The sequence below is a fragment of the Gopherus evgoodei genome, chromosome 1 (assembly GCF_007399415.2).
Source record: "Gopherus evgoodei ecotype Sinaloan lineage chromosome 1, rGopEvg1_v1.p, whole genome shotgun sequence".
NCBI classification, from domain to species: Eukaryota; Metazoa; Chordata; order Testudines; family Testudinidae; genus Gopherus; species Gopherus evgoodei.
Window position 1 is genome coordinate 315041077 of NC_044322.1, and position 13912 is coordinate 315054988.

The 13912-nt window shown below is 36.1% G+C and overlaps 2 protein-coding genes across 10 annotated transcripts in view; one reads left to right on the top strand and one right to left on the bottom strand.

The window, feature by feature from the left end:
* LRRN3 (leucine rich repeat neuronal 3) overlaps positions 1 to 6255 on the top strand; it is a 49937-nt gene extending 43682 nt beyond the window's left edge. The window contains exon 2 of the mRNA XM_030549003.1: positions 158 to 6255. Coding sequence (XP_030404863.1) covers positions 519 to 2645 — 2127 coding nt within the window. The 5' untranslated portion in view covers positions 158 to 518 and the 3' untranslated portion in view covers positions 2646 to 6255. The remainder of the gene's footprint in view (positions 1 to 157) is intronic.
* IMMP2L (inner mitochondrial membrane peptidase subunit 2) overlaps positions 1 to 13912 on the bottom strand; it is an 879272-nt gene that overhangs the window by 411121 nt on the left and 454239 nt on the right. The gene's annotated exons all lie outside the window — the stretch shown is intronic.

The window sequence follows — 13912 nt, forward strand, 5'->3', positions numbered from 1 at the left end:
GCTTTATTTATGCTGACTAGATGCCACTGCAATACTTCAGAAACCACAGCCATTTTCTTTTCTTACCTGCAATAATTAATATTATAGAGAGACGGCTAAATTATTTTATAGCCTTACAGTTTTTTCTAATTAATTATTTCCTCTTCTTATATTTTAGATCATCCTGTCATTCCTGTGAACAATAATCAATCATGGGATCTGAAGTTAATACTAGTAAATAAATGAATTGCTTGATCATCTATGACCATCTATACATGCTTCATCATCACAAATCTTATCAGTTTTATGGCATCAAGGAGACAGTGACCTTCATTTCCACAACATGCTTGTTATCATTGGACAAGGTTGTTACGAAGTTATCACTTATTTTCAGGAAGAAAATCTTTGTGCTTCTTTGGCATTCATCATTTGACAAATGCAAGTATTTGTTTTATCAAGTGACCAGCTCTTACTGAAGTTGAAAACAGCATCTGTGATATCCTTAAGGGCCTATTACTTTTCTTAAGACTTGAGCTAAAATGAAGGACATGCCACTCAAAATTCATTTTCTACTTGGCTTAGCTATCACTGCATTTGTACAAGCTGTAGATAAAAAGGTAGACTGCCCTCAGTCATGTACCTGTGAGATCAGACCTTGGTTTACCCCAAGATCCACATATATGGAAGCTCCAACAGTGGACTGTAATGATTTAGGCCTTGTTAATTTCCCAACAAGACTGCCTGCTGACACACAGGTTCTACTGCTACAGACAAACAACATTGCAAAAATTGAACACTCAGTAGACTTCCCAGTGAACCTTACTGGTCTTGATTTATCTCAAAACAATTTATCCTCAGTGATCAGTATTAACCTTAGAAAGATGCCACAGCTTCTTTCGGTGTACCTTGAGGAAAACAAACTTACTGAGCTGCCTGAAGAATGTCTGTCTGGACTGAACAATTTACAAGAACTCTACATTAATCACAACTTGCTTTCCACAATTGCATCAGGAGCTTTTATAGGCCTTGATAATCTTCTTAGACTTCATCTCAATTCAAATAGCCTACAGATGATCAACAGTAAGTGGTTTGAAGCTATTCCTAACCTTGAGATTCTCATGATTGGAGAAAATCCGATCATCAAAATCGAAGAAATGAACTTTAAGCCTCTTATCAATCTGCGCAGCCTGGTTTTAGCAGGCATAAATCTCACTCAAATACCTGATAATGCTTTGGTTGGCCTTGACAATTTAGAAAGCATCTCATTTTATGACAATAGATTTGTTAAAGTGCCCCATGTTGCTCTTCAAAAAGTTACAAATCTCAAATTTTTGGATCTAAATAAGAATCCTATTAACAGAATACGAAGAGGAGATTTTAGCAATATGCTGCACCTGAAAGAATTGGGAATTAATAACATGCCTGAACTAATTTCTATAGATAGTCTTGCTGTTGACAATTTGCCAGATTTAAGAAAAATAGAAGCTACCAATAACCCCAGATTATCATACATCCATCCAAATGCTTTCTATAAACTTCCCAAGCTAGAATCACTCATGCTCAATAGTAATGCACTTAGTGCCCTGTACCGTAATACAATAGACTCTTTACCTAACCTCAAGGAAATCAGTATACACAGCAATCCAATCAGATGTGATTGTGTCATCCGCTGGATTAACATGAATAAAACCAACATTCGATTCATGGAGCCAGATTCATTATTTTGTGTGGATCCTCCAGAATTTCAAGGCCAGAATGTGAGGCAGGTACACTTTAGGGAAATGATGGAAATCTGCCTCCCACTGATAGCGCCTGAAAGTTTTCCCTCAACTCTGGATTTAGAAACCGGCAGCTATGTTTCCTTACACTGCAGAGCAACAGCAGAACCAGAACCTGAAATATACTGGATAACACCATCAGGTCACAAACTTTTGCCTAATACAGTTATTGATAAATACTATGTCCATTCTGAAGGAACATTAGACATAAGTGATGTTACACAAAAAGAAAGTGGACTATATACATGCATAGCAACTAACCTAGTTGGAGCAGATTTAAAATCAGTTATGATTAAAGTGGATGGTTCCTTCCCCCAGGACAGCAATAGATCTTTGAATATTAAAATAAAAGAAGTGCAATCTAATTCTATTTTGGTGTCTTGGAAAGCAAGTTCTAAAATTCTGAAATCCAGCATTAGATGGACTGCATTTCAGAAGACCAAGAACTCTCAGGCTGCACAGAGTGTTCGAATTCCATCTGATATAAAGGTATATAATCTTACTCATCTAAATCCATCAACTGAATATGAAATTTGTATAGACATTCCCACCATCTACCAGCAGAATAAAAAACAATGTGTCAATGTCACCACAAAAGGATTGGACCTTGCAGTGAAAAATTATGAAAAGATCAACATAATAGAATTCTTTGCTTGCCTTGGAGTTCTCTTGGGAGTCATCTGTGTGGTATATCTCTACAGTTGCATCTCACAAGAAATTAACTGCGGTGCAGGACACAGCTATTTAAGGAATTACCTGAAGAAACAATCCTTTTCACTCAATGAGCTTTATCCTCCTCTAATCAGTCTTTGGGACACCGGCAAAGAGAAAAGCACATCACTGGAAGTAAAAGCAACCGTGATAGGAGTACCAATGAATATGTCATGAAACACCAGTGTAAACACCAATGTTGGAAAAGTACAAGACTGCAGTTGTGCTAAATAAAAAGGCAAAAAAAAGTATTACTCTTTAGAACTCAGAAGTCTGGGCATTGCTGCTGGTGTTGACAAATGGGAAAATGTACTGATTCAGCATAAAAAGAATTTTTAACTAACTGACTTCTAAGGGTATTGTGCCAACCAAATACAATTACTCCATTTTTTAGAACTTCTATGTGACTTTTCAGTCTGGAATACAGTGCAAGTAGCCAAGAACATTTTCTGTATTTTTTTTAATTAAGTAATAGTAGAACTGAGCAATACCTCCTCCTGTGCTGTATTACACACACTAGCAGCGTGTTTTTGCAATGACCAGATAAACTAGAATTGACACGTGGTGTAATGAAATGGACAAATTCTGTAGAGTAGACACAGTATGTGAAACATTTTTTATGAGGAAAAATACATTTTTGATTAAAATCAAAAGAGTTTTTGGCTTGTTTCTTAAAAAAAGAGAATCCATCTGGGGGCTCCTCTTTGACAATAAACAAATTCATTTTAATGTCTTATAAAATCTCTCTATAAATCTCTTTATATATTTTCCAGCTGAAATGCAGCTTTGACTGCATAGGAAATTTTTGCTGTTTTTTGGGCTGTATAACTGAAATAAATAACACAATAAATACTAATATAAAGTAGTTATCCATATGGTTAAGAAGTAATAACTATATGTATTTACCTGTTGGTCATTAAAACACACACAGACACACATACATCCCTCTTTATCCTCAAGGAGAAAAAAACAGGGACCTACTGCTATCAGCGAATGAGATTTATTTTTTTACTTGGTGTCTGAAGATTGGATTTAATTATTAGACACAAATAATGTAAATCCAATACTTTGGCTGCAATAAAAAGGCCAATTTAATGATTAATAGTGTCTAAAGTTTATGTTGCTTGGTACACAGGCACACAATTTTTAACAGAACTTAGCAATCTTGTTGACATTAAGGATCTCTCTGCGGGATCAGAATTCTGTTCTGATACAACAGCAACCATCACCAATAAAGGGTTTATTAATCTCTCCAGCTTTGAAGATGTGACATGCAAATAACTGAATGACATACACTGAAATAAAATGAATGCTTGATCCCACTCACAATGACTTTAATTGCAAAATTCCCTTTGTATTCATTAAGAGTAAGGCTGGGCCTTAAAATAGCAAATGGACACTGTTGCTGACAAATTTAAATCTGAATTCTGTCGGAGTAAATCTGACTATTCCTGGATTCAGTGGAAAAAGTAGTCCAAAACTGAAGTATGACATGCTAAAGGAATGTTGACCTCCAGGTGGTAGAAGACAGATGAAGAAGCAATCAGCAAAATTGCTACCTTATTCCAGTTAGTGGTTGTGTATACAAATGCAGAGAAGTAAGTAAGAAGGAAAAATGGAGTTTCCATTTAGGGAATGAAAAGAGTACATTTAGAGAATTAAAAATTATTAAAACAACATGTAAGTATCTTGCATATGAAACAAAAAATAGGACAAAAAGCATTTTGGTTTTTACTATGCTTTAATATTTTTAAAGTATTGTAATCAAATACTTTAACAGATTTTATCTTTCTGAACTCATTTCTGAACTCAAACATTTCTCTGGAATTGTTGGCAGCATTTGTGTAGGTCAGAACCCTAACTTTGAAATTCTCCAGTGCTTTCACGTTCATTTTTGTGTGTGTCCACTTGCAAACAGATATTTAACATTTCCACTTCATGGCCTGCTGCATAATGCCATTGGCCTGTAAGCATTCCTACTACAGAAAATCATCTCATCTGATATATTACTAATGAATAACTTGCTTTCAAGTTAAAGTTGACACTTTCTGATTAAATCCTAGTTGTTTCTGACCATGTGCAGGTTATTTTCAGAAAGATGTTTAAAACTAGAAAGGAGAACATGCCAGTACTAATTTTAAAAGATCCCAAATTTGGATCTTTATAAATTCAATCTGTTTTGCTGAACACAAATTTTACAAACGTGATGAATCACTATCACACACAGTCTGGCATCAGAATTTATCAGCTAGACATGCTCATATATCATAAGAGATTTCAGAACCTTGGACAGAGCTTTTAGAGCCAAGCTATTTATCAAAAACACAGGAGCTGAAATATGACCTATTACAATGCAAGTACTGTATAGGTCAGCAAGAGGTTGCTCATGTATCTTGTATGTTAATCTTTGGAATCTAGCTACATTTAGAACCTGTTACTGATATAGCTCAGAGGTGAGAATCTCATTTGTTTCAAGCAACAGTAAGTCAGCACAATGGTATGAAATAGCACACTAAATGAACACTAAATGGTAATGGAAATGAAAAAAATATTTTTGTTTCAGCTGAATAAATACAGCTATTCATACCAAGTCATCATGCTATTTATTTAAAAATCTAGTCTTGACTTTCTATTAGTGAAGAAAATGTTTGTTTGGCTAGCTAGCAGGGCATTCATTCTCTCCTATATCCCTGATATCTGACATATATATAATACATAAATGTTGGTCAAAAGCACACCAATCATTTTATATGAAAATATACTTAAACATTTAAATTAGAGATTGATAACTCTATTGCTTGCTGTTCAGATGGAAAATATTCCATGTCTCTTGTGAGGAGAAATTCGTTACAATAAAGTGGCTCTGCCAGTCACCTCCCATGTGACTCTAAGCAAGTCACTTCACCACTCCACATCTCATTTTCCCCAGTTCTAATGAACTTTACCTTCCACTGAAAAGCACTTTGATGTCTACCAACAAAAAGTGCTACGTGATAGTTAAGTGTTATTTTTAAATAGGGCAAGGCACTCCTATCCTTAAATAAGCATATATCCATTCACCTGAATGTAAGTATTACCTGCATAAAGACTATGAGATTTGTCCATTAGATCTGTGATTCTAAAATTGGGATCTATGGACCACAAGAGACCTGGGGAATTCTTTGTGGTGGTCTGTAGAATTAAATGTTTTGAGAACCAAGTAATAGGAAGGAGGGGTTGGGAGCAGGGATGTCCCATGAAAGATCTCTCTCTTGTGATTTGATTTGCAGAATGAAAAGTTTAAAGAACCCCAGCTTTTGAGTGTAACTTTTAGGGTTTACTAGTAGGAAACAAATGAGACTGGTTGATTTAGACACTAAGGATAATAACTATATTCCTTTACACAGGTATCATACATTTCAATGTCATTATAGTTTTGTAGGATTCCATCAGAGTGCAAATATGCTTTAGCCTGAGATTTTCCTGAAACTGACAGAAAAGTGAGTAAGTAGAGTCACATTTTCTTTGATGAAATTCTGTTTACCATAGACATTAAATGGGAAAATCTTTTGCAGATGGAATCATTTAAAAACTTTTATCTGATCTTAATGTTTGTATTTACTCACTGGAAGTTTGTTTCAGGTTTTTATTGCAGAGGCTACATTTTTTCTCAGATCATATTTATTTGATTAGTTCTGTGTTAAGATGGTGACAGAGATATATGCATTAACTACTCAAGAGCAATGAAACAAAAAAAGGCTGGGCTCAGAATGAAAATGTTACAACCCCATAACTAAGGATGTGCAAAAACCACAGTGTCACTTTGTTTAAACAATTAAAGAATAAACTCAAACTTTGCCATAAATTAGTCTCCTCACTTGTCAATTCTAGATTCTGCACAGTACAGGCAAACAGCTGTGCATGGTAACTGCACAGTACAGGCACACAGCTGTGCATGTAACTGCACAGTACAGGCACACAGCTGTGCACATAACTGCATAGTACAGGCACACAGCTGTGCATATAAGCACAAGATGAAACATGATGAGCATAACAGGGATCTAAGGCAAACCACACCTTAAAGAGAGCACTACTGCACAGCCATCAAGTTACTTCTACTCAGAAACAGGAGTAAAACCAAACAGGTGGGGCATGTTGATAAGCGCTTCATTTTGACATGAAGAATTGCACTTAAACCCATATGCACCCAATCTCACATCCCAAGATCGCCACTGACTTCAATAGATCAGGATTTCACTCCAGCAGATGCACTCCCCATACTTTAAAAAGATTCCAGCTCAGTGCATAGGTATGTAGTACATAGCAGGTGTCCAGTGAGCCCATAACCACATTATAAACAATAGTACATTCTCCACTAACAATTTTGACAAAATGGTATTATGGTATATCTGTGCTTTAAGTGTAAATTCATTAGCTTTCATGAATGTCTGAATTAAAAAAGAAAAATTAGTAAGCAAGGCAATTAAAAATTACATTTATACTTCTCAGACAAGGTATGGACTCTCACTCAAAGAGCAACCACAACTTTCCTCTATTCCAGCAGACACAACACAAGTGAGCTGAGCTGCCAAAGCTAACACAATACAAATGCACAAGTTAACACCACTAAAGCAAAAAGGCATAATATTTGGAGGTCATTCTTCAATCAATTTCCAAACCACAATGAGTGTGTGCGTGCATGCCACCACACACAAGTATAAACTAGCCAAGAAATTATTTACACCACACTTGCAGTTGACTCCTTTGAGAACTAAATTAAAAAAAAATCTTGAAAAGACATTCATTAAAGAGATCCCGATGGTGCCATTATAAATCATATAGTCATTGGCTTCCATTCATTGCCTTCTCTTCTTCAAATGTTCACTTACATATGGTTGCATTGGGCATATTTTTATAAGATTAACTTTAAAAAACTCCTATATAACTTTTTCCTCTTTAGGCTACTACTAGGTTGCTCTGAGTCAAATGGTGCAGTTAAAGTTGTGGCTGGTTGAGTGAGAGTCGTCTTGTTTAAGTAGTGAAAGCTTTATTTTTAAATTCCTTGATTCTATCAGTATTAATATGATTAATTATTTGTATTACCAGAGAACCTAAAAATCCTAGTCATGAACCAGGACTCCATTGTGCTAGGAGCTATACAAACACACAACAAATGGTTGTTTTTAACTCAAATGCTCATGAGATAGTATATGCTAAAAATCACCTGAAACCTCAACTCAAAAGCAAAAGTTTTTGGCTGGCTATTTCCTAATTTTTTAAAAATATTTCTAACCTAGGACTGAGGGGAACAGGAAATGTTATTCGTAGGTGGGAGCAGGCTATTTAACGAATGCCTCCTTCATAAGATTTGCAGGCACAAAGGATGTGTACAGAAATACAGCTACATGTGAGTAAGTGTACGAGCCACAGAATATCCTGAAGGAGCTCATTGTGCCATTACCAACCCTTCAACCTGGCTGGCATTAGGAAGCTTGTCAAGATCCCCAAACAAACTGGAGCGGCTGGTGGAAGTCTTGTGCTGTCCTCCATGGAAATTGATGGGGGTCCTTCCCCAGACCCACATGCCTCAAAGGATTTCCAATGCTCAACCAAACCCTCTTGTCTCCCTGAAAGTCTTGGGAAGCTTCTAAGCTCCCTCCCCCCTGCCTTTTATTAAATGAAAGCTTAGCTGCTCAGCACTAATTTGTGTTATTTTAAACTCATCTGAAATTACAGTCCAGTCTGATGTTACTATTTAAAATCTTACTAATAAATCCTTATCCATATTGTGTAGCCCTTAAAGTTTAGTCAATTCTAATCTTTGGTCACATCTATCAGATCTTCAGGAAGTGAATCCAGTACATTAGATTTATCTACTTCCATCTACTTCCTTTTTGTTCATCTCCGCCCACTTCCTCCCGGCTTCTTCTGCAGGTGGCAAATAAAATTTGAGATGTTTTGGACTCTGGTGTACACCTCTATTTAAGGTGTCTTATTTCAAGAGCCTCCAGATTAATTTAGCTTCAGATATAATCCACCAATTTTCAGGCCAGTATTTCTTTGTTTGTGGATTTTAGGTGAAGGGGGTCACAATCAGTTTTACTATGGAAATTCAGTGGCAATCTTAACTCTACAATGGTGGTTGTTACATCATGATGAATGCCTTACTTCATATTTACCCAAGGATTTTGCGTAATATGCTCTAAACAGCTCCAGTTCATAACTTTTCTGAGTTTCATGAAATCATATTCCTGAGTTCCTCAGTGCACAAGGAGTGACTCAGATAGTACTTGGGAATGCACAGCTTTCAAATTGCCACAGCAAAAGAAAAGGCAGAATAAGTGATATGGACCAGCAAACTACTGAGTAAATTGTGTCTTTAGGATAGGTCTACATTGTGTGACCAGAAACTTCATAGTTAATGACACAAATTCAGAACTTTCCCAAGAATTATCTACATTTTAATACTACATTATGGTTTCGACTCTTCAAAGTCTTCTTGTCTTATTTTCTACCTAATCTTGCTCTAACTAGCACATTTATTCTGTACACTGTAAGCACAAACCACTGCATAGTTATACTGCATTTTTTCAAAGATGGGAAATGGTATTATGTTACACAACTTTGCTTCTTTTTTTAAATAGTTATCATTCAGGAATCCAATGCATTAAAGCCACTGTTTATTGTAGTTTCAAGCTAGTAAATACAGAAGCTGAGTAGGATTTGAAATTGATTTTCCTTATCTTCATATTTGAATATCTTCAGTACCAGTAGAGTAAACCTCACTTGGGAATGTGGTAGTGACCACAGAAGATGTTAAGGCAGTAGCTGGTTTTAAGCTATCAGAAATGGCATTATCAAAGACATAGGACTGAAAAGTCTTGTTGATGCCATTTTTCAATAGAACACCTACAATACCTGAGTTCTTTCTGTTGGGCTAATACTACTATGTTGATTAATACTGTGTTCTGTTGAGATAAGGTTAAAACTCTACTCCCTGGTAGCTGCATTTCACATCAGAACTCTGGCATACATTTGGGCAAACACTGCTTAATGCTAGTAAACATCTCATATATATTTTAGTTTAGGTAACTATCAATGCAGCCAAAATATAACTCCAGTTATTACACAAAAGCCCTGGATTAGATAAAAATGCACCCAACAGACTGATGACAATGACACCCAAATATATGTTTAAGTCATTCTTAACAACATATTTTTCCATTACTCACAAATTGTAAATGCTCTTTATTAATAAAAGAGTGAGTCAGTGGATGGGAAAATACACTTCTGTTTCCCAAGACATGATTTTCTGGTCTCTCAGATTACTCCGACTAAGAATAGGGTTTTTAACATTTTTACATTTTAAAAAGTAGATAACTATTAATTTGATAAGCCAGAGTGGGCCAACAGTTAGTTTAGGACTAGAGTGTGACAATATGATCTGTTTGTTCTACTGCCCCTAGAGCAGTTTGGGAGCAAGACTGAGAATCTTAATCTCCCTCCCAGTTTCCTTGCTGTTCCAGGGAGGGAGTAAGCCAGGGGTAGGCAACCTATGGCACGCGTGCCAAAGGCAGCATGCGAGCTGATTTTCAGTGGCACTCACACTGCCCAGGTCCTGGCCACTGGTCCAGGGGGCTCTGCATTTTAATTTAATTTTAAATGAAGCTTCTTAAATATTTTAAAAACCTTGTTTACTTTATATACAACAATAGTTTAGTTATATATTATAGACACATAGAAAGAGACCTTCTAAACACTTTAAAATGTATTACTGGCACACGAAACCTTAAATTAGAGTGAATAAATGAAGACTCAGCACACCACTTCTGAAAGGTTGCCGACTCCTGGAATAAACTGTGCTGGGTATTCACTGGCTGGTGTTTTAGGAGGCTGGGGGAAAAGGGGAGGAAGTGGGGTGGAGCCAAAGCTCTGGTCATGATCTGCAAAGACCATTGTCCCATCCCATCACTTTGACGATGTCATGTTTCTCATTACATCCCTCCACTGCCTCCTTCTTCTCTGCCATATTCTAAGCTACTTGTCTTCACTGTCAAGGTCTGACCCTACCTAACATCTCTCATTCAGTACTGAAAGGTTGACTCCCACTTCCAATCAGCCAATGATGCCAGCCTGCACTGCCCACTTGTTAAGTTTTCAAACAAGACCTTTGTGTTCTTCCATGCTGTCTCTTATGCATGGGAGGGTTTCCCCATAAACACCTGCAAAACTAATGGATTATCCTCCTTCAAATCCCTGCTTAAAACTTTCTTTTCCCATTATGCCAACAAAAACACTCAATAACTTGACAATGGCTAGGATAAAGATGTGCTGAGATCACAACCTATCATGTTGATATAATCTCATTGCTTCCTCGTAACTCCCTGTTGGTTTATAGCCATCTGTTGTCTCTTGTCTTATACTTAGAGTATAATCTCTTTGGGGCAAAGGTTGTCATTTGTTCTGTTTGTACAGCACCTAGCACAATGAGGTCCTGACCAAAACTAGGGCTCCTAAGCACTATGTAATAATAATAATAATAATAATAATTAATAATAAACATTTCCTGCTCCTTCCTCCTAATTGCTTCCCCTCCCTTTTCCCCACACTGCACAGCCTGCTTTCCCTTTAAGAAGGGGTTTTAAAAGTTTGTCTTTTTAATGTTGTTCAGTGCCCTGTTACAGTATGACTGAAACTCTTCTAGTTAAAAGAAAATTGCTTTATAGAATAATACAATATATATGAATATATGCCCAATTTCAAAGCCCTAGTTCCCCTCTGGGAACCTATCCTTTACTCACCATGTGCAAATATTATTAGTATCATCAATGAAATATTTCATTATATCCTCTAGTATGCAAAACATATTGCTCTGCTGCAAATGCTATAAAGAAAGCATCCTTGACAACCAGCCTGCATCCTGAGAGTGGATGAAACTCTTTGGAGGTAAGACATGGGATTGATAGTAGGGAAACCTATGTTTACCCATCAGTAAAATGAGGCATTATTATACGACAATTATACTTTCCTACCACACAGGGAGGCTGTGAACCTTAATCTACTAATATTTGTGAGGCACTCAGCTGCAGTGGCAATGGTTTCAATAAATAAGTTTAACAACAGTCACCACCACTAAAGATTGAAATGTAATTTTTTGGAAGCAATACAAAGAAATCTCTCTAAAACATAGTCACATCTATTTACTCAAGAGAAGTCTGAATGCATTGTTTTATGCTGTCATTCATAATTATTACTTATAGTGCTATAGGTGTTCATGGCAATTTATTGACAAACAAAATAAGGCTACTCCTGCAATGAGGAACATTAAGTCTAAATTAATCTAGTTTAATGACCAATATTTCTGTTGCTCTTATGCTTTCTGCAGAAGGATATAGGAAATGGATTTTGCCATATCAAGCCCAGTGGCCTTCCTCTGTGATATCAACACAATGATATCAATGCCTCAGAGGAAGACAATATATAGATAAAAATATAAATCTATAGATAAAGATATAACACAATATCTCAATGCCTCAGAGGAAGACAAAAATCCCACAGTGCATCTGACCAACTGATTCCTGCAATCAGATGGTGCCCTGAAGCAATAAATTCGATTATTCTTATCTTAACTTGCATGTCTACAAAGTTATTTTTATTTTAAAATTACCCAGTTGCAATATTTGACACTAAAACCTTCTGCATATTCCACAGACTGACTAAATGCCGTGTTTTTTTCCACAGACTGACTAAATAAAGTGTTTTTATTTGGTTGAAATTTTTCTGACATTAACTTCATTGAGTGATGTCTTATTCTCTAACTCTATAAAACAGTGTGAAAAGAGTAAATAAAATGTATGTGATTAAATTCTGTTCATGAGAAAAATTCTCACGCTATCACCAGGAAATGCATAATGCAAAATATCATTAGAACAAAGACAAAGCAAATTTAAAAATGCATATCTATATGGCAAACAGTAGTAGTGATACTTGCCAGTGTTAAAGGAAACTGACCTTACAGTGGCTGATTGACCATCGGGCAGTACACCGAGTACAAGAAGCCTCACTGCTATAAAACTATATTTCATTGCTAAAACCACAACATTTTCTGAAAACAAAAATGGGTTTCTACCTGGTTAAGGCAATGTTTTTCAAAAGCCACTTTTGATAAATAAAGAGGAAAAACTGCGAACAAAAGTAATGCAATTTCATCTACTTGATTACATCACTTTCACAGAGGGATACAAAACTGCAATTGTTATAGCAAAAAGCTTTCCAATCTCCAGAAAAAAGAAAAAGATTGATCTGAAGAAAGAAAATCTACAGAGATGGCTCCCAAATGATCACAAATCTGGGCTGTGTTTTTAGAATAATGGAAAGCACTAGCAAACTTCTGCTATGAAAAAGCCTGCAGTGATACAGCTTTTGCCCACTGCCTCCCATGTAATTATTATGAGCATTTGTCAGAGCAATCAGAACCTGAGCAAAACTGAAAAATTGTGACAATGGACTTTTCTTTTACTCCTAGTTACACAAAAATATATTTAACAAGCTCAGTCTTGCTTCCATGGAAAATAAAAAATGAAAAAGCCTGTTTCACTAAAGAAAATCCAGCAAAGCACTTACACATGGTCATAATGCTAAGCACATGGATAATCTCACTTACATCTGTGGGACTATTCACATGCTTAACACAGCACACATACTTACATACTTTTTTGGGCAGGGATCTACATGCTGGCTCTAATCTTCAAATTCCTAACTGTTGACAACAATGGGAGTTCTACCTCACACTGAGATGTCTACAGACCTACTATTGCAGGTGCGTGTATAAAGCTACACAAGCCCTTATTCCACATCATATACTTGGTGGGGTGGTGGTGGTAATATAAGAGCATAATTTTCTCAGTAAATCTTTAAAGCAATCATCTAGTAGTTTTTAGGCAGTTACACCACATAACTGTGTGTTTAATTTGCAGTAATAAAATCCTTTTGGAAATATTTTATTTAGGGTAGAGTTAAAGCACACCCTCTTCTATCAGTCTTGTCATACAGTCTGCCATATTGTGTTCCCTTGTTTGTGCTACAGAAAAATTTGTCTACAATAAACTACTATCACTATTTTCCACAGCCAGTGAAAAAATACTTCATGCACATTTATAGTGGCAGAACAGATTTTTTTCTCCAAGTTTATTTTTATGGCATATTTCTTCCCAATCTCAGACAGCGCAAATGCAATCATGCTTAATAGAGTCATGAAACTGAAAATAACAGGAAAATATGCTGCGATCTAGAGAGAGATTAAATTACAATCTCATTTTTCTGAGTGATGAAGGTGCACTGTCAAAAGCAGTTTTATTTCCATTCTCCTTCACCCTCACTAATTTTTCAACATCTCTAAATTTATCTTGAGTTGATTGGAAATGGGTGTAGATCGTTTGAGAGCTTCAATAATATAGTCAAACAAC